The sequence below is a fragment of the Nicotiana sylvestris genome, chromosome 11 (assembly GCF_000393655.2).
Source record: "Nicotiana sylvestris chromosome 11, ASM39365v2, whole genome shotgun sequence".
Lineage (NCBI taxonomy): Eukaryota > Viridiplantae > Streptophyta > Magnoliopsida > Solanales > Solanaceae > Nicotiana > Nicotiana sylvestris.
Window position 1 is genome coordinate 58,957,548 of NC_091067.1, and position 26,988 is coordinate 58,984,535.

The 26,988-nt window shown below is 41.0% G+C and overlaps 1 protein-coding gene and 1 long non-coding RNA gene across 2 annotated transcripts; both read left to right on the forward strand.

Moving 5' to 3' along the window:
- Positions 1 to 3,575: 3,575 nt before the first annotated feature.
- Positions 3,576 to 5,357, forward strand: LOC138882310 (uncharacterized). Its single transcript, XR_011403840.1, has 3 exons — positions 3,576 to 3,870; positions 4,228 to 4,284; positions 5,134 to 5,357. It is a non-coding gene; the product is annotated as an uncharacterized lncRNA (long non-coding RNA).
- Positions 5,358 to 5,760: 403 nt separating this feature from the next.
- On the forward strand, positions 5,761 to 8,040 carry LOC138881079 (uncharacterized). The gene is made up of 2 exons (XM_070161279.1): positions 5,761 to 6,055; positions 6,125 to 8,040. Exons 1-2 carry the CDS (start codon positions 5,761 to 5,763, stop codon positions 8,038 to 8,040), a joined length of 2,211 nt encoding a protein of 736 aa, XP_070017380.1.
- Positions 8,041 to 26,988: the final 18,948 nt, after the last annotated feature.

Below are 26,988 nucleotides of genomic sequence, written 5' to 3' on the forward strand. Positions count from 1 at the left end.
GTTGCATGCTGAAAGGTAGCAATAGTTACAAGATTGGAAGGATTCCGACTACAAGTTGTAGTGTGAGAAGGAGGCCTAAGGGGGGATGCCCTAGACTTTGAACTTATTCACAGAACAGTCGCCTAGATGGAAAGGAAAGTTCTAAAGTATTCGGAAGATATAAGTTATGAAAATGATAAGAGCATTAGACAACATTCAAGTACGAATGTTCCAAAGGGGGGAATGATGTTACACCCCGCAATATTACATCAATATTACGTCCTGCAGTATTATATTATGACAATATTACCCTCTGCAGTAATATATTACGATGATGTTATGTCCAATAGTATTAAGTTACGATAGTGTTCTACCGAGCAGTATTACATTACGGTGATGCTACGCTTCGCAGTAATAAGTTACGACAGTGTTGCACCTTGTAGTATTGTACGTTGAATTTTACGTAAGGTAATTGACATCAGTCCAAGGAAAAGATTATTTGGAGATTATAAGGATTGTAAGTGATGAATAAATTCGTGAAGGTGAGCGGGGAAGCAAGTCGAAGAAAATGAATTTTGTTGAAATTTGGTATTTTGGAATAAAATACGGCTCAAGCTAAAATACTCGATATTTATGAACTAGTACCATACAAGGTACCGCATGACCATAATAGTAAGGCGTATAAGGTATGTGAAAAATGAGTAATATTTCAAGTAAGTGAGAATAATTCTCAAATTTTCGGGTAATTGGTTAATTACCAGGTAACGGGACATTACCCGATTAACTAATAAGTGGAAAAATTTAATAAACTAATCACCCCACCCACGTGGCACAAGGCCACTAATTAAAGAGGATAACTCATAAACAATTGAAATAGGTGTCTAATCGTATCCCTACAAGGAATCTGATAAACCCACTAATATGACACATCAAATTAGTATCAAGTCCATTAAAAACCAAAAAAATAGAAGCAAACTTCATTCTTGGCTGTCTTTAACATCTCATGACTTTAGCCTCAATTTGTTCTTGGTTTGAAACCAAGAATGTGACTGCTATTTCGTCCAAACAATTTCACCCTTTAGCCAAAAATATTTCGATAGAAATTTCAAAAGGCCACCACAATTTCGTTCAAAATTTCAAAGGGATTCAGGCAGAATTTCGTTCAACACAGTTCACGGAAGCAGAAGCTTCATTCCGTTCAATAACTCCAGGAACAGGTATGTTAAGGCTATCCCTTCTTTCTTTTGGCATGGTCCAAATTATACTAAAGAAACGAGCAAATACATAGTTTTCTATAAATTATTCTATTCACAAAAATAGTAGGGGTGTCTATATTCTTGATTCCCCATGAGAATTATTATTATCTTCTGTTCATGGGTCTCACAATAATATGCAGTTGAAATAGTTTATCCGAAAGGAATATTAAGATTATTATGTATTTTTCATGCATTTCACCCATTTATACATGTGTATGGACCCATGATCAGATGGCGTTATATAAACATATATATGTATATTATATTTATATGGGATACGGGAAAAAGGTTACGGCGTTATATACGCACAACCACCTGATCAGCTGGTATATAATGATGATGTTGCCCATAATGCTGAAATATGATTCAAACGGCGTTATATACGCATATATATATGTATGTATATATATGTAAATGGTATATGAGAAAGGTTATAGCGTTATATACACACCAGCACCTAATCAGCCGGTATACAATGATGATTTTGCCCACAGTGGACGATATGATATGATGGGATGCCCTCAGAGGCTGATGATGTTATGAAACATGTACATATGCACGACATGACATTTATACACATATGCATGACGCTAAAAGTAATTTATGATTTACAAAAGTTATTCAGACTTACAGGTTGAGTCATGTACTCTATATTTCTTCCATGTCTCTTATGTACTTATTTATGTGTCTTACATACTCGGTACATTATTCGTATTGACGTCTCTTTTTCTTGGGGACGATGCGTTTCATGCCCGCAGGTCCTGATAGACAGGTCGAGAGCCCTCCAAGTAGGCTATCAGCTCAGCGGAAGATGTTGGTGCGCTCCATTTGCTTCGGAGTTGCTTGTTTGGTTAGTATGATTTAGATGTGTATTGTTTGGTATGGCGGGACTCTATCCCGACCTTTATGACATATATGTACTCTTAGAGGCTTGTAGACATATATCGTATACGTGAAAGATTGTACGGCCTTGTCGGCCTATGTTTTGAGTTTATAAATGATAATGTTAGCCTATTAGGCCTGTATGTCACATGTATATGATGATGTAATAAGAAAGATACGTTACGTTGGTACTCGGTCAAGTAAGGTACCAGGTTCCCGCCACGGCCCATCGGTTTGGGTCGTGACACTAACTCTATTGATTCGTTTGACGCTGGGGCCATAAAGGTGGGCCACGAGAAAATTGGACGTCTTCAAGATAAAATAGAGGAACGACGAGATGTTAAGGGAATTCGTATCTAGGTTCCAGATGGAACGAATAGAGTTACCACCGGTCTCGGATGACTGGGAAGTACAAGTTTTCATGCAGGGTTTGAATGAAAGAAGCTCGATTGCATCTCGACAATTAAAGTAGAACTTGATCGAATATCCATCTGTGACATGGTCGGATGTGCACAATCGTTACTAGTCAAAAATTAGGGTCGAGGATGACCAGTTGGGAGCCCCCTCGGGTTCAGTTCATCCTAACATATTCGCAGCCAAGCCCTCAAGGGACACAGACCGGGAATCAAGATTCAACAAAGAACAGTATCAGCCATATGCTGATCGAAGGAACATCGACCCAAGCCGTAACACTCCTCGGAGTGATCGGAGAAACAATTGAGGTCAAAGTTCTTGGGTACTCATGAGTAAGAGCGGGTTCGATAAACATACCGGCCCCGTAGAGGCTCCTCGATTATCAGAGTACAACTTCAGCATAGATGCGTCAGGGATTGTCTTAGCTATTGGGAGAATCAAAGACACCAAGTGGCCCAGGCTAATACAAACTGATCCTTCTCAAAGAAACCCGAACTTGATGTGCAAATATCATGGCACACATGGTCATAGAACAGAAGACTGCATGTAGCTAAGGGAAGAAGTGGCCCGGTTGTTCAACGAGGGCCACCTTCAAGAATTCCTAAGTGATCGAGCTAAGAATCACTTTAGGGAGAGAGATGCAAGGAAAAATGAACAAGAACAACCACAACATGTAATCCACATGATCATTGGCGGAGTTGATGTGTTACACCTTGTGTATTCGGCGTTATCATGCTGTAAATGGGCTAATTCGATAGGAAGATAATTTCTATGAAATATTTAAATGATGTGATAGTTATACATTAAGATCGGAAGTCATTTGAGTTGTGATTAAAAATTCGACAAAGATCGCGCGCAAGTTACGGGTTTAAATTTTACTGAAATTTGGATAAAATGTTGATGAGCGTTTCTCTCAATATACTGGGAGTTATGGTGTGTTATACCTACCGAATCGAAGGTCTATGAGTCTAGTTTCCAACGCAACAAACCGTTCATTAATACGACTTTGGAGTAGAGAGATATTAATATTTTCGTACAGGGGTGCACACTGTTACGGGAACAGTGTGCCTAGTCGGGTTTAGTCAAAATTTCCTTATTTAAGTCAATTTTTAAAACAGAACCCCTGCGTTTTATCCTCTCCAAAACAGAACCAAAAACCTAGGGATTTTCTCTCAAACTTCTCCCATCCATCTAGCCAAGCATAACAACAATTTAGTCATCCTCAAGATGGAGAACACCATGGTAGCTTCGGAATCGTGAATTCTTCGGTGTTTCACTTTTCATAGCAAGACTCCGCCTTGAAGTAATTTCGAATTTTGAGTAATTCTGGTCACGTAAGGTATGATTTAACTTCTCTTTGATCTTTGTAAACTTCTACCATAAGAATTCTTAAGAAATAGTTGAAACCTCTATAGAAATATTCTTGATTTTTCTTAAGAAACCTCTATTAATATGGCTTGATTGTTGGGGCTGTTCTATATGGTTTTATTGTGTTGTTTTGATCTGTGAAGACATGGATGGAATTCTGTTGATGAGGAGATGTAGTAAAGAAAAATTTGGTGGTGTGTTGGGGGGAAATTAATCTACAAAAGAGTCTACAAATTCATGGCCACAAGTTGTTCGCGTAAATGTCTAAATGAAGAATTATTTAAGCTATGAGCTTGAATTTGATTTTTTAATGGTTTGTATTATGTAGGAAATCATTCCTAAGGCTTTTGAGGTCTTGGAAACAGTATATAACCCCATCGACAAGGTATGTGGGGCTTTCGCTATACTTTTCGGCATGACTAGAATTCGAATAAACGTTTATCGAATTGTCTCGTCGGATTCGAGTTATTTCACCTTCAGCTTATAAAGATGCTTAGACCTGATCTTTTCTCATAGATTGCTTACTCTAGAGGATATCTATGAATTCTCGGATTTCCTTGTTCCTTGCTTAAAAAGAACTAGAGCCTTTTTACTCGTTCTCATTTCGACATTCATATAAATCATGAATAAGGAACACTTACTTCAAAGGTATTCATAATACATAACTCTCATGTTCTTAGTACTTGTTGGCTCGTAGTTGAAAAATTATATATTTTAGCAACAACCATGATAGTTGAGGAATAATGATGATAGGCCACTTCGACTCTTCTTAGAATACGTCTTTTAAGGTTGGTTTCGCATTGCACCTATATAATTCATGATTTAGTACATGTATGTATTTACTTTCATTACCGAGCCGCACTATAGACGGCCGGGTATGACACATATTGTGTAACCACTGATCAGTTGGGATTACCGAGCTCCACGTGGCCGGGTACGATTCTACCGAGCCTTTATTATGGCCGGGTATGTTATGGATATTATAGCCCCACAGAGGGATTTATTATTATATAATGTGATATATTATAAGTAGCGATAGTGAACGACGGTGTCACGAGCATACATTTATATCCATGTTGAATTTTAGTTTCCTACCGAGGCTAGTTTCAGAATTCAAATTATCTCTATGTCTCTTCTATTGTTAATTACATTTTTCATGTTACACTTGTCGCCCTACATATTCAGTACATATTTCGTACTGACGCATTTTTATGCGCTGTGTTCATGCCCACAGGTTCGAATAGACAGAGTGGCGTGCCTCCTCAGTAGGACCCCCAGGATCAGCGTTGGGTTTCGCACTCCACTTCTTCGGAGTTGCTGACTTTGAGTCCATAGGTACTATTACAGATGTATATGTGTGGTTTTGGGCATGTCGGGGGCTTTGTCCCGCCCTGTTGAGATTGTCTTACACTCTTAGAGGCTTGCAGACTAGCGGTCATTGTATATATATATTTTTCGTATCGCCCTATCGGCCTTCTGGATAGCTGTTATACTGTTGTTACAGCCTTGTTGGCCTAGTTTATATATATATATATATATGTCGTGTTGGGCTCTTCTGCCTGCAGGTTATTATATTTCAGATCATATCTCATGGTTGGTTCGCTCGGGCCTTCGGGCATCGGGTGCCAGCCACACCTCCCAATGTTGGGGTGTGACAAACTTGGTATCAGAGCAGGTCAGTCCTAGGGAGTCTACAAGCCGTGTCTAGTAGAGTCTTGTTTATGGTGTGTTGTGCACCACACTTATAAACATGAGGCTATTGGGCATTTAGGATTATTACTTTCTTCTTGATCTAGATCGTGCAATAGAGCCTAATCATAAGTGTTCATTCCTAATTCTCTTTTTGTTTACCTTCTCAGTGATGCCTAACACTAGGAGACGACAAGTGGCTATGAAATTTATTCAGAGGTTGGATGAGGAGGCGGGAGAGGGCACAAGTCAGGTGCCACCTGCTAATGTAGATCAACATGAGCCACAGAATGAGGTTGATTCTCAGGCTTCCGGGGCAGTACCCCCACCACCCCCGGAAGAGCGTAGAGGAGCTAACATACCTCCAGGCCCTCTCCCAGTTGTTCTTGATCAGGACCTAGACATGCGGAGTGCTGTACAATTGCTGACTCGAATAGTGGCCTCCCAAGCCCAACACCAGACCTTCGGTATTGCTGATAGGTCCGTGAGTGCAAGAGTTTGAGACTTTATCAACTTGGATCCTCCAGTATTTACAGGGATTGATCATAATGCTGACCCACAGGATTTTCTGGATCTTATGCAACGGACCTTACAAATTATACATGCCACGGATGTTGAGTCAGTGGAGTTTACTTCTTATAGACTATGTGATGTTGTTGTGACATGGTATGAGACTTGGAAGCAAACTCGGGGGCCTAATGTGCCACCAGTGACATGGAAGGAGTTCTCTGAGGCATTTTTACAGCAATATTTGCCAATCGAGCTTCGAAGAGCCCGACGAGATAGGTTCTTACACTTAGAACAGGGTAATATGAGCGTTCGGGAATATAGCATGCAGTTCAACTCTTTGGCTAGGTATGCTCCTACGATTGTTGCTGATATGAGTGATCGGGTACACCAGTTTGTTAGTGGTTTGGGGGCACACTTGATAAATGAGTGCACTACAGCTTCTCTAAATCAAGGAATGGATATTGCCCATATTCAAGCATATGCACAGGGTCTAGAGGATCGCAAGAGGCAACAACGAGCCAATCGAGAGCATGATAGAGGGCAACAGAAGAGGGCGCGGTTCGCAGGTAACATAAGAGAGTTTCGAGGTGGATTTAGGCCACAGTTTCCCCGGCGCCAGTCTTATCTGGCAGCCAGTGCACCGCCACAGTTTCAGGGACAGCGTCAGGATCGGACCACTTATTCTGGTCCAGGTCAGAGTTCACGGACCCCAGTTCCACAGTTTAGAGGCGAGTTCAGTCAGATGAGGCCTCAGTTTCTTAGATGTGATCGATGTGGCCGAAATCATTTTGGACCATGTCGCCAGGGTTCTGATGCATGTTATACATGTGGACAGCCAGGTCATATTATGAGACATTGTCCGATGACAGGTGGAGGGGGTATGGCTCAGCCGACAGCATCTGCAGGGGCTTCTTCTTCCTCGGTACGTCCTCCTAGACAGAGTATGCAGACATCAACTGGCAGGGGTAGGGGAAGATTTGGAGCTTCTGGTTCAGGAGGTCAGCAGAATCGCATATATGCTTTATTGAGTCGTCAGGATTTAGAGTCATCTCCGGACGTGGTTACAGGTATACTATCTGTCTTTTCTATCGATATGTATGCCTTGATAGATCCTGGTTCTACATTGTCGTATATCTCCCCCTTAGTTGCTAGTAAATGGGATAGAGAGCCTGAATTGTTGCAAAATTCCTTTGAGGTATCTACGCCAATGGGTGAGTCTGTTGTAGTTAGACGGGTATATCGAAGTTGTGACGTGAAGATTCATGACCGCCATACGTTAGCTGATTTGCATGAGCTAGAAATGGTTGATTTTGATATCATTATGGGTATGGATTGGTTGGCTTCTTGTTATGCCAATGTAGATTGCTCGACAAAGATTGTTCGTTTTAATTTTCCAAGTGAGCCTATTATTGAATGGAAAGGTGATGCTGCAGCGCCTAAGGGAAAGTTTATTTCTTACCTTAAAGCTCGAAGGATGATTTTGAAAGGGTACATCTATCATTTGGTACGAGTGCATGATATGGAGGTGAAATCTCCAACCCTTCAATCGGTTCCCGTCGTGAATGAATTTCCTGATGTATTTCCTGATGAACTTCCTGGTCTTCCTCCAGAAAGAGAAATCGACTTTGCTATTGATATGCTTCCAGATACTCAACCAATATCTATTCCTCCATACAGAATGGCTCCTGCTGAGTTAAAAGAATTGAAAGCCCAGTTGAAGGATCTTCTAAATAAGGGCTTTATCAGGCCCATCACATCTCCCTGGGGTGCACCAGTATTGTTTGTTCGTAAGAAGGATGGTTCGTTAAGAATGTGTATTGACTATCGCCAGCTCAACAAAGTGACTATCAAAAACAAGTACCCTTTACCCAGAATTGATGATTTGTTTGATCAGTTGCAAGGTGCCAAATATTTCTCAAAGATTGACCTTCGATCCGGCTAGCACCAATTGCGAGTTAAGGAGAGAGATATTCCGAAAACGGCTTTCCGGACTAGATATGGCCATTATGAATTTCTTGTGATGTCTTTCGGTCTTACTAATGCGCCAGCAGCTTTTATGGATTTAATGAATCGGGTTTTCAAGCCATTTCTAGATATATTTGTAATTGTTTTCATTGATGATATTCTGGTATATTCTCAATCAGAAGCAGAACATGAGGATCATTTGCGTGTGGTGTTGCAGACTTTGAAAAATCAGAAATTATATGCTAAATTCTCCAAATGTGAATTTTGGTTGAATTCAGTGGTTTTCCTTGGGCATATCGTTTCCGATAAAGGTATTAAGGTAGATGGTCAGAAAATTGAAGCAGTACAAAACTGGCCTAGACCCACAACTCCTACGGAAGTTCGTAGTTTCTTGGGCTTAGCTGGTTATTATCGGAGATTTGTTGAGAACTTCTCTTCTATTGCTGCTCCCATGACAAAATTGACACACAAAGCCGTTAAGTTCCAATGGTCTGATGCATGTGAAAGGAGCTTTTATGAGTTGAAGAAACGCTTAACATCAGCACCTGTTCTAGCACTTCCTGAAGGATCTGAAGGTTATGTGGTATATTGTGATGCATCCAGGGTTGGATTGGGATGTGTTCTAATGCAGCATGGAAAAGTTATTGCATATGCTTCAAGGCAGTTGCGGAAGCACGAATGTCGCCTACGCATCCCGCAGAGGCCTTGGATCTCCGAGTGGATTTCAGTACTTCTGAATACCTCGGTTGACTGCCTGCATATAGGTTAGTAAAAGAAAAGAAACAGCAAAGGAGCGGAGTAGTTCTTCCTTGCTGCGGGATGCGTAGGCGACATTTCGAGGCACGAGCCCTGATACAGCCTTCGACTATGTTCAACCATCCTTGGCCGAAGATATGGTTCTGCTTACCCTTTGATCCCTTCGAGGGCGAAGGCATTGATGCCGACGATGGGTCATGTGGTGAGGGATTTCCTCTCTTCGCGTGTAGCTCCTTGTCGAATGCTTTAGTGTCACCTCTGTCGGGGAGTTTCATCCCTTTGGCTAAATGGGGTCAAAGTCTCCTCCGGGTGATATACCCGCTGTCACTTGAATGAAACATCTGTGTTTCACGGGCTCAGCATTCCAGTACAAACTCAAGCGGGCTGTATAGAGGGAGCGGCATTCCTGATTGTAGTGGCATCGACGTCTGGAATCCATCAAAGATGCGAGGTGTGGGAGTGATTAGGTTCGTTAGTCTGAACTGCCCTATTGGCTTAGGCCTGACATCGTCGGTATAATTGATCGAACCATCTGTATTCATGAAAACAAGTTTTATTTGAAATAGGTCAAATGAAGGAAGGGGTTACCAATGCGTTAATATAAGGCCGAGGTGAAATCTCGGTGTCTCTTTCCTTGGATACAAGGGTGTCCTTCGGGTGTATTCCTCGGACCGGTCTTTTCCCGACGATGAGCACTTTTACTCTACACTTTATGGATATTTGAAGGGTGCTGCCGCCCCTTTACCGTCGTGGCAATACGTTGTGGCTTGTCAGCTTCATTTTTCCCGATCTCCTTCCTCCCTCGGAGATAGACTCGAGCCTGACCGCTCGATGATACTTAGTGGCGATCTCTATCGAATAGTATGGTTGTCGTTCTTTTGAGCCGGTACCCCCGCACGCCCCACGGTTCTTGCGTCGGGCCATGGTTCTTTTGTAGGGGTCTTGGTCGAATAGGTTTGAGCCGCCTGGCATTCCTGGTTTCACTTATGGTAATCACGATGTTTGGTATAGAAATGCTGAAATCGTACTCGGCTGGGCGGGGTTTCCCTGCCAGCTGTGCCTTGTTGAATCTGGTTCTATTGGAGGTTCTTCGAGGGTGTGGCCCTCGGGCTATTTCCCTATTGTTGCGAGGTAGGTTGCATCTCAAGTAGTTCCTTCCATTTGCGGCGTATGGATGATACCTCCATCTGTCTGGCATCAGCTTCTTTGCCGGGAGTCTGCTTGGATATATCGGACCCGAGGAGGTTCTCGGACGGTTTTCCACGGTGCCGATTTGGGGCTTGTGCCGGGTGTGGGCATCCAACCAGACTTTGGCTGGGTATCTGATCAGGCTTCACTTGCAATGTCCTGGAGTTGTTGGGTATGCTTCGTTTAAGCTTCGGGTGAATGCCTGTGTTTCCTGATCATCCAAAACTGGGAGCGATCTCATTCGTCCAATCAGGGAATGGGGTGCGGCTTCCCGCAACATTTCATTTCTTCTTCGTTCGGCCTCAGGTGTATCGAGCCCTCTCAATAATAATTTGATGGCATCGGCGCATGCTTTCGTAGAGGACCACGCTGGTATGGTAAGCGAGTCTGTGAGGTCAGGTGTCAGGCAGTAGCGTTGCGTCATGGTTTCTTTCGAGAGAGTTTCTTCAAACTTCCTTAGCGAGACGGGCTCGAACTCATCATCTTGGAGGTCGCTACCTCTGAATGAGCACGCGCAAGTGGTGGTGCGCCCATAGGGATCCGAGGTCCTGTCGCACCTAGGGAGTTTCGGCGTTCCGGATTTCTGTGAAGCGAGTTCTGGGATCGTTTCCTCGGGAGACAGTTGTTGTAAGAGCTTCCACGAACCTGATTCGATTCTTTTGGAAGAGATTGCTAAGCATCCTCACTGCGGCGGGGTCGGTTACCAATCCGTCATTACTTGATCTCTCGGGTACTAGCTCGACGTAAGGAGATGTTCCCGACGCTACTGCATTGGGAGTCTCTAGGCGACTTTGCAGTGGTGCGATAACCAACTGTCGTGCCTACAACATTTCAAAAATAATATGAATATTAACTTCCTATTCTATCCAGGCCTGGGTTTTTTGAGCTTCCTGTTGGTCAACACGCTGTGTGCTACCATTGGTGTGCGAGGCTTTGTTGACCTGTTGAGCGCCTTGCAAGCCTGCGTCCTCTTGAATCGATCCAAATGTGTTATCAGGGTCCTGCGGTGTCGCGCCAACCTTTGGAGCAGCCATACTATCTTCGTTGTGACTTTCGGGGTAGTCATTCTCGATTTTGCTTACCGAGCTGTGCGTTATCCTGAAATAAAGATCTTGGGCAAGGAAAAATGTGAAAGATAACGTGCGTTTGTGTGACAAAATCGGCAAGAAAATAATCACTATTATTTTAGCCCCACGGTGGGTGACAAACTGTTTACCGTGAAAATGGTAACAACAATTAAATTTGTAAATGGGATTCTAAAAATACGTGATCTATTCCCAAGCTAGTTTTTAGAGCAGTTGATGCTAAGAATGTTAAGTTTAACGATGGAGCTCCAGTTAAAAAGAGGCAGTAACCAAACCGAAGGGGGGCTGTTGCCCGGGTGCATATATGGTCGATGGGACCTCGGCGTCGGCGTTAATATCGATCTCGAACTATCAGGGGCAGTCAAAAATGGGCTAACAGTCAGAGATATGATCGATCAAGGCTCTATGTTTCCAATATTGAGCAAAGTAGTGAGGAACAAATAAGAGAATGATAAATACTAAAACGGCCTCGGGCCAGTGAGAGCGAACAACTTAGAAGAAAAGAGAGAGAGAGAGATATTATTGCACTTGTGGAGAGAATGGAGTAACATCAGCCCTTTACAAGGTAGGGCGAGTCTCTTTTATATAGGAGGGGAGACTCGGCTACAAGCAAGTGGAGATTAATTACAAAGTACGGCGATGGGATGGCTTGACGTGATGCCTCAGCATAGGCTCCAAATAGGCCAATCCTGTGAGATGTAGCCATGTGCCTAGGGGGCTTCCCCCTCTGTCCTGACTTTGTTCTTTGTTTCCTTCGAGTCGTGCTTCGACGAGTCCCAAGGTCTAGAACTCGATCACGGCCTCCCACCCTCGGGGTCCCGGGGCATGCTTCTGAAATGTCTTGACAGTGAGAAATCAAGTCTTCTAATTTCGCCGTATACAATTATATCATTTGGTCATGGGTCAATGCACATGTATAAATGAGTAAAATGCATGAAAAATACGTAATAATCTCGATATTTCTTCAGGATAAACTTTTCCAACTGCCTATTATTCTGAGACCCATGAACAGAAGATAATAATAATTCTTATGGGGAATCAAGAATATAGACACCCCTACTATTTCTATGAATAGAGAAATTTATAGAAACTGTGTATTTGCTCGTTTCTTCAGTATAATTTGGAACATGCCAAAAGAAAGAAGGGAAGACCTTAACATACCTGGAATAGAGAAAACTCCATATAATATTCTTGGTGAAGATTGCACCGTACTCTTTTAGAACCGCAAAATTTTACGTTGCTATTATTTCAACAAATTTTCGTTGGAAGTTTTCAGAATCTAATTTTTGCTTCTGCTCCAAACTTATTTGAACTTAAGAAGGAATTGATTTTTCTCCAAACATATTTGAATTTTAAGAAATTGCTTCTGCTCTATAGCGTTTTTGAACTTGAAGAAGGGATTGAATTTGCTCTCTAATGTATATGACTAAATTTGACTAAGACCAAAATGATTTACACTTTTCATCATACCAAGCACATATGACTGTGGTCTACTGCCACATTTCTTTATGGATATAATTAATTAAGTTTTATCCACTTATTAGTTAATCGGGTGATGTTCTGTTACCCGATAATTAATCAATTACCCGCATAATTTAAAAATTACCACAAATTACTTAAAATTCTATTTTTTTTTAAAATACTTCATATATACTTTATATATTATACTACCGTGGTCGTACCTTGCATGGTACTAGTTCAAAAATATCGGGTATTATCGCTCGACCTGTATTTTATTCCAAATTGTCTACTTTCAATGAAACTCGTTTTCGTTAATCCGTGTACCCCTTTATCCTTCATAATATTTATTCATCGCTTGTTATAAATAGCGTAAGTACGTTAACGTCAAGATGACCTCATCCCCGAGTCTACATCAATTAACTGAAGACAAAACTTTTAACGTACGAAAACGCGAGATGTAACAGTTTTGAAATGAAATGAATGTGTAAACTTTCTCATTATTTTGCCACTTCATACTCCTTAATGTGACACATATACCAAATGACTAATGAGTCATTGTCCAAGAATTGGCTCACTGCCACGTTGGGTGGATTTAAGGTTATCCAAACTTTATCCACCCATTTCCTTAATTACATGGTTAATCTTCCACCAAAAATCCGCAATTAACCAAATATCCACATAATTAAGAACTATCTCCACTTACTTAAAATATTACTCACTTTTCACATACCTTATACACCTTACTATCATGGCCATGTGGTACCTTGTATGGTACTAGTCCATAAGTGTTGGGTATTTTAGCTCGGGCCGTATTTTATCCCAACATGCCAAACTTGGACGAAAATTCATTTTTTTACTTGCTTCTCCTCTCACCTTCACGAATTTAATTATCACTTCTTTGAAATAGCATAATACTTATAATTTCTAAATAATCTTTTCCTTGGACTGATGTCAATTACTTTACGACAAATTCAACGTACAATACTACAAGGTGCAACATCGTCGTAATTTAATACTGCAAGGCGTAACATCATCATAATATAATACTACGAGACGTAATATCGACGTAATATTGCAGGGTGTAACATCATTCCCCCTTTGGAACATTCGTCCTCAAATGTTGACTGATGTTGTTATCATTTTCATCTTATAGCTCTTGTGAATACCTTAATACTCTCCTTGCCATTTAGGCCTCTTTCTCACGCCATGATTTATGATCGAATTCCTTCCAATATCGTAATTGTTGCTACCTTCTATCATGTAGCCTCTACGATATTGACCTTGTAAGTGTGCCTATGTAACTCTTCTCTCCTTTTTCTTCTTAGCTTTTAGTCAATCTCTAGGACTTACTTTGTAAATATATACAAGGTTTAATAGGAAGCCTTCTCTGGGCATCTATAGATGTACTGAAGTTCTTCGCTCGATACTTTGTAAAATTGCAAATATGGCTATATCTTATTCCATCGACCTGATTATCCATTCGTATGACTTTACTGCCTCTACGTAGGTCATACTATATCATAATTCTTACTTCAATTTATCGTTACTGAGGTCTGCAACCAACTCCAGGTTACTCTAGTTGCTTATCCTTAAGACTGATGGTGTAATCTCACCTCATATTGTTAGACTTTTATCCATCTATTGTTGATTCACCTTAATGTTGATTCATCATCTACCACTGATAACTTGATCTTTTATGTAACACTGCCGCTAGGGTTCATGTCTCATCAGGGACATCTAGAGTAATTAGATTGATCCACCTCAGGGTGATACTATACTTCCATAACCGTACTTTATAGCATCCCAATGTGACTCACCTTATATGGGTATTTAGTCCCTTACAATTCATGAACCCCTCTTCCCTTTTTTTTAAATCATTACTTAAGCGAAGTCCCAAATGTCATTCTTTATTTATCACAATTACACCCTAATTATGTTATTAGGGCAGCATCCTATCTCTTCTGAATACTACTAGTCTCAGACACCTTTTAGTTCATTCAGGCTATATTGAACTTTCTATAACTTAGAGGAACCATCAGCCTCTTTATTTTCACGGGCTTAATCCCGAGGACTTATCCATTTTCGTCACCTTTTCGCTTGCCTTCTTCTTATCCTTACTCTTGTCTTTCTAAAACCTGGTTGTTCTATCATACTTTAGCTTGCGATCGATTCCCTTATATTTTTTTTCTTTTTCCGGAATATCAAGCGAGACATCGCATCATCTCTAACTCTTCTTTTACTCTCTAATTAGACCTTTTGGTACTTAGAAACCATAGGTTGGAAGGTATGCCACTGATGACGCTGCTATCATTCCTGGATACTGAATCTCAGCACTTCTAGTCTTTTACCTAAAGTATGGACCACTCTCATCCTTCTATACTTGAGTATTTCCTACGTTTTTTACTTTTACCTTACTTACTTTAAAATATCACCTCACATTCTTCTATTTCTTTCATAACCTCCCTCCCACATAGGTATAAATCACATCCACCATTTAAAACTTTATTATAATACTTGCACCACTGGTGCCTATACAATTCGGTGGGAGCTCCATACTAAATTCTTATGAGGCTGATAGTCTTCAATTGGCTTCATCGTAAAGCCGTTATAAAATATGGTGATTGTACCATCTCTCTTATACCTTTGCTATTTAAGAGTGATCTTGAGGGCTATAATTCTCTTGGTCCGCTCTTGTTTTACTTAGTCGATGTAACTCTTTAGTTTCCCCTTCTTTCTAATCAGCCTTTATGTAGGCTTAAGCTATCTTCCGATCTGCGACTCCTGGCATTAGTTATTACTTTAGCCTTTCATGGGCGCTGAGGAATATCCATGATACAATCCTTTAATAATTCAATCCTTTGTCTATGACCTGGGCTCAATTCTTTCTTTTAACATATACCAGAATCTTCTACGGTTGTATATGTTGTATGTATAAAACTTCGAACCCTTAAGTGAGTTCATAACGTAACCAACTCTGGATCATTGATCGAATAATTCCTTTCTTTCCATCTTAGCTTTCTTTAAATGTAAGCTATTACTTTTCTTGGTCCTTCTACCCCTTGTTGCGTCCATACTTAGTTTATCTTAGTGCCCACACATATTGAAATTCCATACAATTCATATGATCTTGAATATTACTTCTGATTTTACTCCTTGTTCATTAGCCACAGTAGGTGCCACTTTCTTAGGGAGTGCATACAATGTTGTTTGGAAACTGTTGTCATATGTCCATTTCTTCTTTAGGTTGTTGTGCTTAGATTGAAGCCTTCTTCCTTGTTTCCTCAGCCAGTCTTTCATTGTAGTACTTAAGGAAGACCCTCTAACTCTTGTAAAGTTGTAAGCCTATTACATTGTATACTCGACGGGCCTTCTAATGTCCTTCCTTACCTATACTTATCCGTAGTTACTTACCTCCACGCCCTTGTGCTTGTAGGGTTGCTTCTAAACTAATATTTTAAATGTCTTCCCAGTGGCACTCTTTTTTATTTCTGTAACACTCATACGGTACCTTTAACTATCCCGACTCTTATTTGAATATATCTCCAGTATTATAATGACATTACTGCGGAGCTAAATTCTCCATGTTGGGGTTTACTAAGTAATTCTCCATGTTGGGGTTTACTAAGTTTATCTTATACAATCTACTGACTCGTCTGTAACCTACTGTTTAGCCATAAATGGGCTCTTCCTGATCAATTACTAATTACTCGTTGACCCATTATTATATAAATATTCCGCATAATCTTTCTTGAGTTATTTCCTTTGTCTTAACTTACGTCTCACACTGGCTCCTTATTTATTAATAACAGCTCAGGCAGGAACCTTTACTTTCTCTCCTTGACGTTGTTCTTGCACAATATTCCGGAATCTTAGCATATCTGTAGGATTTTGGATAAGTGCCATCTCATTCCTTTTTCATTTTTATCGTATTCTTCCTTTACCATTTCATAGTCACTAGAACAACTTAATTCCGATTTAATGCCATATCACTCCATATCCCCCCCTCCTTTAGGGGAGTACTAAGAGCTGAAGCCACGAGAATCTACCTATAGATGTTTTACCTCTTCATCTTTGGCGTCGTTTCACAATATTAATGATCCTTACTTGCCTTGCGACAATCATTCTGTACCAAGGATAACAAATTACCTTACTCGAGATGATGACACTTAGCGCAACTGGCACATACAGTCCCTTAAGCTTAACTTTGCTCACATTGCTTGCTTTAGGGAAGCGTCTTCCTGAATGACCTTTCTCTGAATTTCTTATGAATCCTCTTCTGTTGTCCATCCTATTATGGCCGAAACGCAATCTGAAATTATCATGATGCCGATCATTATCAAATCACTCATTCCTTAATTCATGTTTAGTTTACCTTGTTCACCAGTCTATACTGATTTCTATTACTCTGGGTCTAACCTTTCCTTCTGGTAGTCGCATTGCACAAACTTATTTCTCGAAATGAGGATATGACCTTATGGCCTATATTCTTTTGTTACCTCAAGGCCTGTCACATCTCGTCTTTTTTTCTTCATTTGACTATAGATTCTGTAACACTCTACCGTTTTCACCCATGTATCACATCTCACTCATAATTTTTCCTTATCTCTCTTCTCAGTACTCTGCTAATATTTTAGCCTATCCCTTTCTTGTGAAAACTTCAATAAGACATTCTTTCGCTTTTATCTCTCCTTGCTTCATTCATTGGCTCTTCGGGTTGCTCAACGTCCTTGCTCTACTAGGGACGAGAGTCACACTAAGGTAATATTTATCCTTTCCAAGCATTTTAGTGCCTACCTTCGGAATTTTTTAAATTTTTTTATCATGCTAGTATTCATATATAATGGTAATATTCTAGATTGCATCACCTGGGTGCCTTACAAGGAGATCTATTAGCACATCTGTAATATCCTTTGGAAATGTCAACTAATACAAATAATTCATTCACCATTTTGGGTTACTCTAACCCCAACCGGATTCTGATGTTCTGTCCTTTTCTTAAACTACAAACCCCCATAGGGCATAGCTGAGATGGTGTGGCCAATTGTACATACCTCTGTTATTAATGAAGGTATCTCAAAATGCTTATATTTCTCTTCCTTTATTGTATGTAATGTTCACCTCTACTAATTAGGTACCTCATACCCTTCTTCACCTTGTTTCTTCTATTTGTTGAAACTTGTATCTACCTTCTGATTCTCTTATTCCTTACCATAAGAGTGGATAGACATTCTTGCCTTAGGGATCCTTATCAAGAAGCTTGCATGTCTTAGTATCATCATGTTCTGCTAGATACCTTATATACATCATAAGCATGATGCAAAATTGAGTTCCTCTAACTCAATTCTTCCACAGCTATATTCAATCCCTTACTAAACGTCTTTCTAGATGTAGGCATCGTCGTATTATGAATAAAATAGAATTTAGGAAATTGAGTTCTTACAACCGAGCTCTACCACACGATCTAGAGTAAGAAGAAAGAGTGACAGTCCTAAATGCCATGTATCCTCCTGCTTATAAGTGTGGTGCATGATACACCCATAAATAAGAATCTACTAGACACGGCTTGTAGAATCCCTATGACAGAACTGCTATGATACAACTTTTGTCAAGACCCAAACCGATGGGCCGCGATGGGCACCCGGTATCTTACTCAACTGAGTACCAATGTAACGTATCTTTCATATCATTCTATCATAGGTAAATGGACCGGAGTAAAGCATGAGGGAATACAAACTTAAACATATGAAGTACGGGCCTATAAGACAAAAATGGCCACTCGGGTACTGAACATGGGCCGACAAGGCCATATAATCTTTTATGTACATGACAGCTGTCTACAAGCCTCTAAGAATACATAATTTTTATAAAGGTCAGGATAGAGTCCCGCCATACCAAACAATACATATCTAAATCATACTAACCAAATAAGCAACTCCGGAGCAAATGGAGCGCACCAACACCTTCTACTAAGCTGACATCCTACTTGGAGGACTCTCAACCTGTCTATCGGGACCTGCGGGCATGAAACGCAGCGTCCCCAAGCAAAAGGAACATCACTACAAATAATGTACCGAGTATGTAAGGAATGAAAATCAGTAAAGAGTAGACATGACAGAAACATGGAGTAAAAGACTCAACATGTGTATCTGAATATCTCTGTGAATCATTTAATATTATAATGTCATGCATATATGTATAAATGTCATACCATGCATGGGTATATGCGTTCATAACATCATCAAGCCTCTGAGGTCATCCCATTATATCATTTCGGCCACTGTGGGCAAATCATCAACGTCTACCAGCTGATCAGGCGGTGGTGTGTATATAACGCCGTAACCTTTTCCCAAATCCCATATACATATATACGTGTATATAATGCCATCTGGTCCTGGGTCAATGTAAATGAATGTAATGCATGAGAAGTACGTCAATAAAATCTTTCAGAGTGTCATAAGACCATTATGCTTTCGACTAATATCATGAAATAAACTTTACCAATTTACGTATTTTTTGAGACACATGAACAGATGATAGAATAATATGACACATATGGAATAAAGAACGTAAGCATCTCTAGTATTTCTATGAATAGAGTCATTTATGGAAGTTGTGTATTTGCTCATTTCGTTCGTGTCGTATAGATCATGCCAAAAGGAAAGAAGTGATAGCTTTAACATACCTGAACCGATTTGCTTTTGCGAAAATACGTAACGGCGGATCGAAGTAAGGAAAAATCCATATAATATTCTTGAGAAAGATTGTACCGGGCTTTTTTTTTTGAATTAGCATAACACGTTGGAACAAATTATAAGCAACAAAGGCGATACAAGAAGATGTGGCAAAACATGTTATAATGTAAGGTTCTGGACATTCACAGAAAGAAAAGGATATTCCTCCAAAACTGAGTATTTTAACTCTTGATTTTGACTTTTACTTTTGGAATCCATTTGTTAGAAGGGATCATAAATGGTTGATAGTTATGTCTTTAAGAACTCTAACGTTTCCCTCCCCCACACTTCTGATGGTAACCTTTGATATGGAAATGTTTTGAAATGAAATGAATGTGTAAACTTTCTCATTAGTTTGCCACTTCATACTCCTTAATGTGACACATATACCAAATTACTAATGAGTCATTGTCCAAGAATTGGATCACTACCACATATGGTGTATTTAAGGTTATCCAAATTTTATCCACCCATTTCCTTAATTACATGGTTAATCTTCCACCAAAAATCCGCAATTAACCAAATATCTACATAATTAAGAATTATCTCAACTTACTTAAAATATTACTCACTTTTTACATACCTTATACTCCTTACTATCATGACCATGTGATACCTTGTATGGTACTAGTAACTAGTCCATAAACATCGGGTATTTGCTCGGACCGTATTTTATCCCAACATGCCAAACTTGGACGAAAATTCATTTTCTTTGACTTGTTTCTCCTCTCACCTTCACGAATTTACTTTACACTTCTTTAAAATAGTATAATGCTTATAATTTTCAAATAATCTTTTTCTTGGACTGATATCAATTACCTTACGACAAATTCAACGTACAATACTACAAGGTGCAACATCGTCGTAATTTAATATTGCAAGGTGTAACATCATCGCAATATAATACGACGAGATGTAATATTGCAGGGTGTAATAGTTTATTACTAAGTTTGTAACTTATTGTTAGAACGTAATGCCCTTCGGGCTAAAAACGCAGGAGCTACATACCAACGCCTAGTTAACAAAATGTTCGAAGAACAAATAGGTAAAACAATGGAAGTCATTATTGATGATATGTTGGTTAAGTGCCTATGCGTAGAGGACAATTTAGTTCATTTGCAGGAAACATTTGCAATTTTGAGGAAATACAACATAAAGCTTAACCCGGAGAAATGTGCCTTCGGAGTTGTCTTGGGTAAGTTCCTCGGCTTCATGGTGTCAAATCGAGGTATCGAAATCCACCCCGATAAGATCAAGGCTATCGAGGATATCACGATCGTGGATAGAATGAAGGTCGTGCAAAGGCTAATAGGGGAATAACTGCCTTTGGTCGATTTATTTCGAGGTCGTCGGATCGGAGTCACCGGTTTTTTCCTTGCTCAATAAGAAAAAGGATTTCGTGTGGACCGTGAATGCCAGCAAGCCTTAGAAGAATTAAAGCGATATATATCGAGCTCGCCTTTGCTTCACACCCCAAAGGTAGATGAAGGGCTTTATCTATACTTGGCAGTGTCCAAAATAGCGATAGGTGGGTACTAGTTAGAGAAGAGCAAGGTACGCAATTTCCTGTTTATTACATTAGACGAACTCAAGGAGATGTTGAAACTAGGTACCCTCACTTAGAAAAATTAGCACTTGCATTGATAAGCGCATCTCGAAAGTTAAAACCATATTTTCAAGGTCATCATATATGTGTATTAACCACTTAACCCCTTCGAAATGTTTTGCATAAGCCCCAGCTATCGGGTCGATTGGCCAAATGGGCCGTCGAACTTAGCAGGTATGATATCAAATATCAACCCTAAACGGCCATCAAGTCTCAAATCCTAGATGACTTCGTGGCCGATTTTTTACGCCGACCCTCGTACCCGAAGTGGAGAAAGAACTCCTGTTAAGCTCAGGTAAAACATCGGGGGTATGGACCTTCTTCATGGACGGTGCCTCAAATGTGAAAGGGTCCGGGCTTGGCATTGTCTTGAAGCCCCCGTGGGTAATACTATTAGGCAATCTATCAAAACTCCAAGATTAACTAATAATAAGGCCGAGTACGAGGCTAAGATTGTAGGTCTCGAGCTAGCTAAAAGCTTGGGGGCAGAAATCATCGAGGCCAAGTGCGATTCTCTATTGGTGGTAAACTAAGTAAATAAAAGCTTCAAGGTTCGAGAGGATAGAATGCAACGGTACTTGGATAAGTTACAGGTAACTTTGCACCACTTCAAGGATTGGACTCTGGATCATGTGCCTCGAGAGCAAAATAGCGAGACCGATGCACTTGCCAATCTGGGATCCTCAGTCGATGAAGATGACACTGTCCCGGGTGCTGTTGTCCAATTAACAAGGTCTGTGGTTGAAGAGGGCCATGACGAGATAAATTCAACAAGTCTAATGTGGTACTGGAGGAATAAGTATATTGACTATTTGAAGAATGAAAAACTCCCATCGGACCCCAAAGAATCGATGGCCCTACGAGCCAAGGCTGCTAGGTTTGCATTGGATAAAGATGGAACAATTGTATAGGAGAACGTTCGATGGGCCATTGGCGGTATGTTTGGCGCTAGGGGACACCGATTATGTCCTTCAAGAAATCCACAAAGGCACTTGTGGGAATCACTCTGGCGCCGAGTCTTTGGTTTGCAAAGTTATCAGAGCAGGTTACTACTGGGATAGCATGGAAAAAGATACTAAGGAATTTGTCAGAAAATGTGATAAGTGTCAACAATTCGCACCGATGATCCATCATCCTGGAGAACGACTCCATTCGGTCCTATCCATGTGGCCTTTCATAAAGTGGGGAATGGATATAGTCGGCCCTCTGCCAGCGGCCCCAGGTAAAGCTAAATTTATTCTGTTTATGACTGATTATTTTTCTAAGTGGGTGGAAGCACATGCCTTCGAGAAAGTCAGGAAAAAAGCAGTTATTGACTTCATTTGGGACCACATCATATGTTGGTTCGGGATACCTTCCGAGATTGTATGTGACAATGGAAAACAATTCATCGGCAGCAAGGTGACGGAGTTCCTCGAGGCACACAAAATCAAGAGGATCTTATCGACACCAAACCATCCAACTGAAAACGGACAGGCCGAGTCAACAAATAAAACTATCATTCAAAACTTGAAGAAAAGATTGGACGGTGCGAAAGGGAAATGGAGAGAAATTTTACCCGAGGTCCTTTGGGAATATCGGACGACATCAAAGTCTAGAACGTGGGTCACCCCGTTTTCTCAAGTATATGGCTCTGAGGCCCTCATCCTCGTCGAGGTTGGAGAACCAAGCACCAGGCTTTGACATGCATCGGAGGATTCAAATCACGAGGCCATGAATGCTAGCCTCGAGTTATTAGATGAAAAGCGAGAAGCAACACTTATTCGGATAGCCGCGCAGAAGCAAAGGATCGAAAGATACTACAATAGAAGGACCGATCTTCGACACTTTGAAATCGGGGACATAGTTCTACGAAGGGTCACCCTCAATACTCGAGACCCGAATGAAGGGAAACTAGGCCCGAATTGGGAAGGACCGTACCGAGTCCTTGGAGTTGTCGGTAAATGATCTTACAAACTTAGCACAATGGGAGGTGAACAACTACAAAACAATTGGAACATATCATTACTCAAACGATACTATTGCTAAGGTATAACTTTATCCTTTTTGTCCATTTGAGTTTAAAACTAACTTATTATAGATTTTCGATCAAAGCTATCAAAGGCACGCGATCTCGAAGACACCTTGTTTACATGAAGGCCTTAGGTTATAAATCATGCGTTGCACTATTTTTCCCTTAGATCGAATTTTGTCCCAAATGGGTTTTACCGGCAAGGTTTTTAACGAGGCAACAAATATGTGCTACCTAAGGAGAACTTAACAGTATCTCAGGCTTCTTTTCAATCAACCTCGAATACTATAGGGCATAACCCTCGGAGGTTATAGTTTCAAGGAAAATACTTCACGCCTAAGAGGGCCTCGATAGGAAAACTTTTTAATGGACCAAACGGTCAGATGAACCGTGTCGATATAAAATAGTCGAGCCCGATGGCAAAGCATGTACGCATGTATCAATTATTTGAAGAAGCATTCTATTAATATCAAAAACACTTTGTGTCTCAAAGAAGTCTACTATTGTACGAGCGCTACACTTATAATCCTACGAGAAATGGCTCAAGAGCCAAAGCATAAAAGCACCCCCCGAATACTCGGGGACTGTCATCGATAGTCAATACATCCGAGTTATCGAAAACTCGGACTCATAAGACCTCAAAGAGGCACCCCCTCAACTCAAAGGCCAAGGTCAATATACTCAGGGACTAACTTTTCGAACAAGTTCAAAAAGTTATCCGGAAACAAGTCCAAGTGACATACCCGAAGGCTACAGCCATATTAAAGACTATGGTTATATAAAGGCTACGGCCAAAATAATGCAGCTCGAAGATGTCCGACTTCCACCATAAATTAAAGGCCTTCAAATATTGAAAAACCAGTTAAATCAGGATACCCTCGGCAAAAGCAAAATATAAAGGGCTTCGATAAATTTAGCCCTCGAATAATTTAAAGGGCTTCGATAAATTGAACCCTCGAATAATTTAAAGGCTTCGATAAACATCAGCCTTCAGAAAAACCTCAAGAGGTATTCGATTATTATTACACAAATAAGTTACTAATAAGGTTCTGATACGTCGAACCCTCAAAAAACCCAACGGGTACAAAAAACACATGCTAAGGCATACAAAATTTTTACTAAATCTTTTAGCCGGACATATAAAATTTTTACTAAGTCTTTTAGCCAAAAGGAGGGAAAGAGTATAGCCACTTTAAAAGCCGAATTGGCCTAACCTAAAGAGCCTAAGAGCCGACTTAAAGAGTCTAAGGGCCGATATATAAGAGCCAAATGGCCAACTTAAAAGAGCTTAAGGGCCAAAATATATAGAGTTCGAGACCTCGGTCTCACTCAACCGGACTCAAGAGTCCCATTATTCCGAGCTCATATTGAATTGATTTAAGCTTAGCTCGAGGATTAACAAAACCTTAAGGGGTATTATATTGATCAATAAAAACCTAAGGGTTTATTATGTTCTGAGTTTCAATCATTACTCGGACTAATTGTTTGAATTATCGAAATCTTCCGCAAATGAAAACAAAATAAAATTTGGCACAAGTTGAGGATAGAGCGAAAAGATACTTTATATTCATGAGGGTTGTTTTAAAAAACATATTTACAATGCCCACAAGGGGCCATTGCACAGAAAAAGAAAAGAGAATCTAATCTATTTTCAGGGTCATATCCCTGGGAGCGCCATCCAAAGGAACTGCCCCTTCGGCAGCTCTATCTTCGGGAGCCTCCTCTCCCTCGGGAACATATTCTTCACCTTCACCTTCACCGTCCCCATCCCCAGAGCCACTCGCTACATCCTCATCATTAGAAGAGACAAGAAACCTGGCATCGGTTTCCCACGCCTTTGCCTCGGCTATCTCCTCGGCAAGGTCGAACCCTCGGGCATGGATTTCTTCGAGAGTCTCCCTCTAGGCTTGGCACTTGGCCAAATCATTGCTCTATTTTTCTCGGTCGGAGGCCTCCCTCAACTCAGCTTGAACGACCTCAGCGTCCCTTAAGTATATGACAATGGATTTATCAGCCGCAGTCTTCATCTTCTTAGCTTCAGTCTTAGCATATACAACTACGGCCCGGGCTCTAGCGAGCTATGCCTCTAACTCCTCAATTTTCTTGGCTAGGGCCAGACCCTTCGTTTTAATACCTCGGAGTTGAGTTTCAGCCGAGGCCAATTGGGATGTAACAGCTTCCTTATATGCAGCAAGCTGATCCATGCTCTCCTTCCATCGATGGTAATCAGCTTTAACTTGATCAACCTCGCCTCGGAGCTACCCAATCATCTCTAAATTTTGCTGCAACTGAGATATCGAAGTGATAGCCTCAAAAGTAGGGCCAAGAAGGCCATGCTCTGTTAAAATAACAGTTACCTGCTCATCTAGCTCAGACTCATTTTTCCGAGCTTTGGCCAATTCAGCCCGGCGGTCCTTAAGCTCCTCTTCCTTTTGGCTACAGAGGATCCTCAAGGCCTTCTATTTGCCTGAAACTTTCCTAAGCTCGGCCTCACATTGGCTCAACTCAGCTCTAAACTTGACGATGGCCTATACATGAAATGAAGATATATCAATCAAAGGAAAAGGAAGAAAGGAAAAATTATAACAATGAAAGTTAGTATTTACCCAAGAGAGGAGATGTTGAGCCTCTTCTAAAATGGTGGATGCATCATTGAGGTCAGTAGTATCCTCGACCCCAATGAATCAACTCTGAAAGGGATCTTCTTTGAGGACCTTGCTTGGATCAGGCATACGCAAAGCGTTAGCTTCTTCGATTGCCTCCTAAGAATAAGTTGCCAAATAAAGGGAGTGACCTATTGTCATGGCCCAGAGCTCTTCACTCGGGGTGCTCTCATTAGCTTCAGGGGTCTCCACATTTTCCCCTTCCGGTATATTTGTTCAAGGCGGAGGAACAATCTCAACCTCCGGAGACACGGGGGCCTTGCCCGTATCTTTCTTTGGGGTTCCCTCACCACGGGATGAGGTCTCTAGTTCGGAGGGCTTGGTGGCCTCGATTGGTTTCCTGGCTCGAGGCACCAACACCGGCTCTTCACCATTATTTTCTTCGCCATCCGGGGAATCGTGGTCCGAATCTGCGCTCGCTTGAGCAAATATTTTCTACAGCCTTCGAGCAGGGGTTTTCTTGCCTTGAGGGTCTTCAGGCTTCGAAACCCTTTTTCTTTTGTTGTCCTTCTCAGACTTCAGGATCAAAGACTTGGTCCCTTCCCCAGGTGGGGCTGGTCTCATTTCGGAGACATCTCCGATGCCTGCACAAGTAAATGTGAAAACGTTGATGCCACCAACGAATGGAAAACATCTAAAACTTGAGAAGAAAATTTACCATGATGTTTGGCCTCCCATTTGCCCCTCGATAGATCATGCCATTTGCGCTCTTCATACGAGGAGGTCACGGCCAACTTTCGGACCCAGTCCTCGAAATCGGGGATAGCGTGAGGTGTCTCAGCAACAGTTGCAGAAAAGATAAAAATATTATTATGGGATGTGGAAGTTGACTATATATATATAGATATTAGGGAGAAGGACTCTACTTACGATTATAATTCCATCTCTCCGAGAATGGTATTTTGTCCCGGGGAATGACGTCTGAAGTCCTTACTCTGACAAACCAGCTCATCCAGCCCCGATCCTTGGCTTCGTCGTTACTAGCAAAGAAGGCTTTCTTCGTGCGACGTTGCAACTTGACAAGCCCTCGAAACAGCTGGGACTGGTACAGTCGAATCAGGTGGTTGAGGGTGAATTCCAACCCCTCGGCCTTTTCGGAAAAGTAGCGCAACATAATCACGATGCGCCAAAAAGAGGGGTGTATCTGGCCGAGGGTGATTTTGTACATTTTGTAGAAGTCGATCACCACCGGATCAAGGGGACCTAGTGTGAAGGGATAAGTGTAAACACTTAAAAACCCCTCCACATGGGTAGTAATGCTTTCCACGGGGCTCGGGATCTGAACCATGAACTCATCTCCCCAGCCACAGTCCTTCTGCATATCTTAAGGCGTTTCTCCGATATCAAGCTAAGATATAGAGATTCATGCTCGCATCGGCCTGGGACGTTAGGGGGGATTTTCAATACTAAAATCCTTCTTAATC

Bases quoted from the DNA above. Each gene is read 5' to 3' on its own strand.
- LOC138881079 (XM_070161279.1), top strand. From the start codon at position 5,761: ATGCCTAACACTAGGAGACGACAAGTGGCTATGAAATTTATTCAGAGG. The intron at 6,056-6,124 runs GTATTGCTGATA...CAGTATTTACAG, and splicing joins AGCCCAACACCAGACCTTCG to GGATTGATCATAATGCTGAC.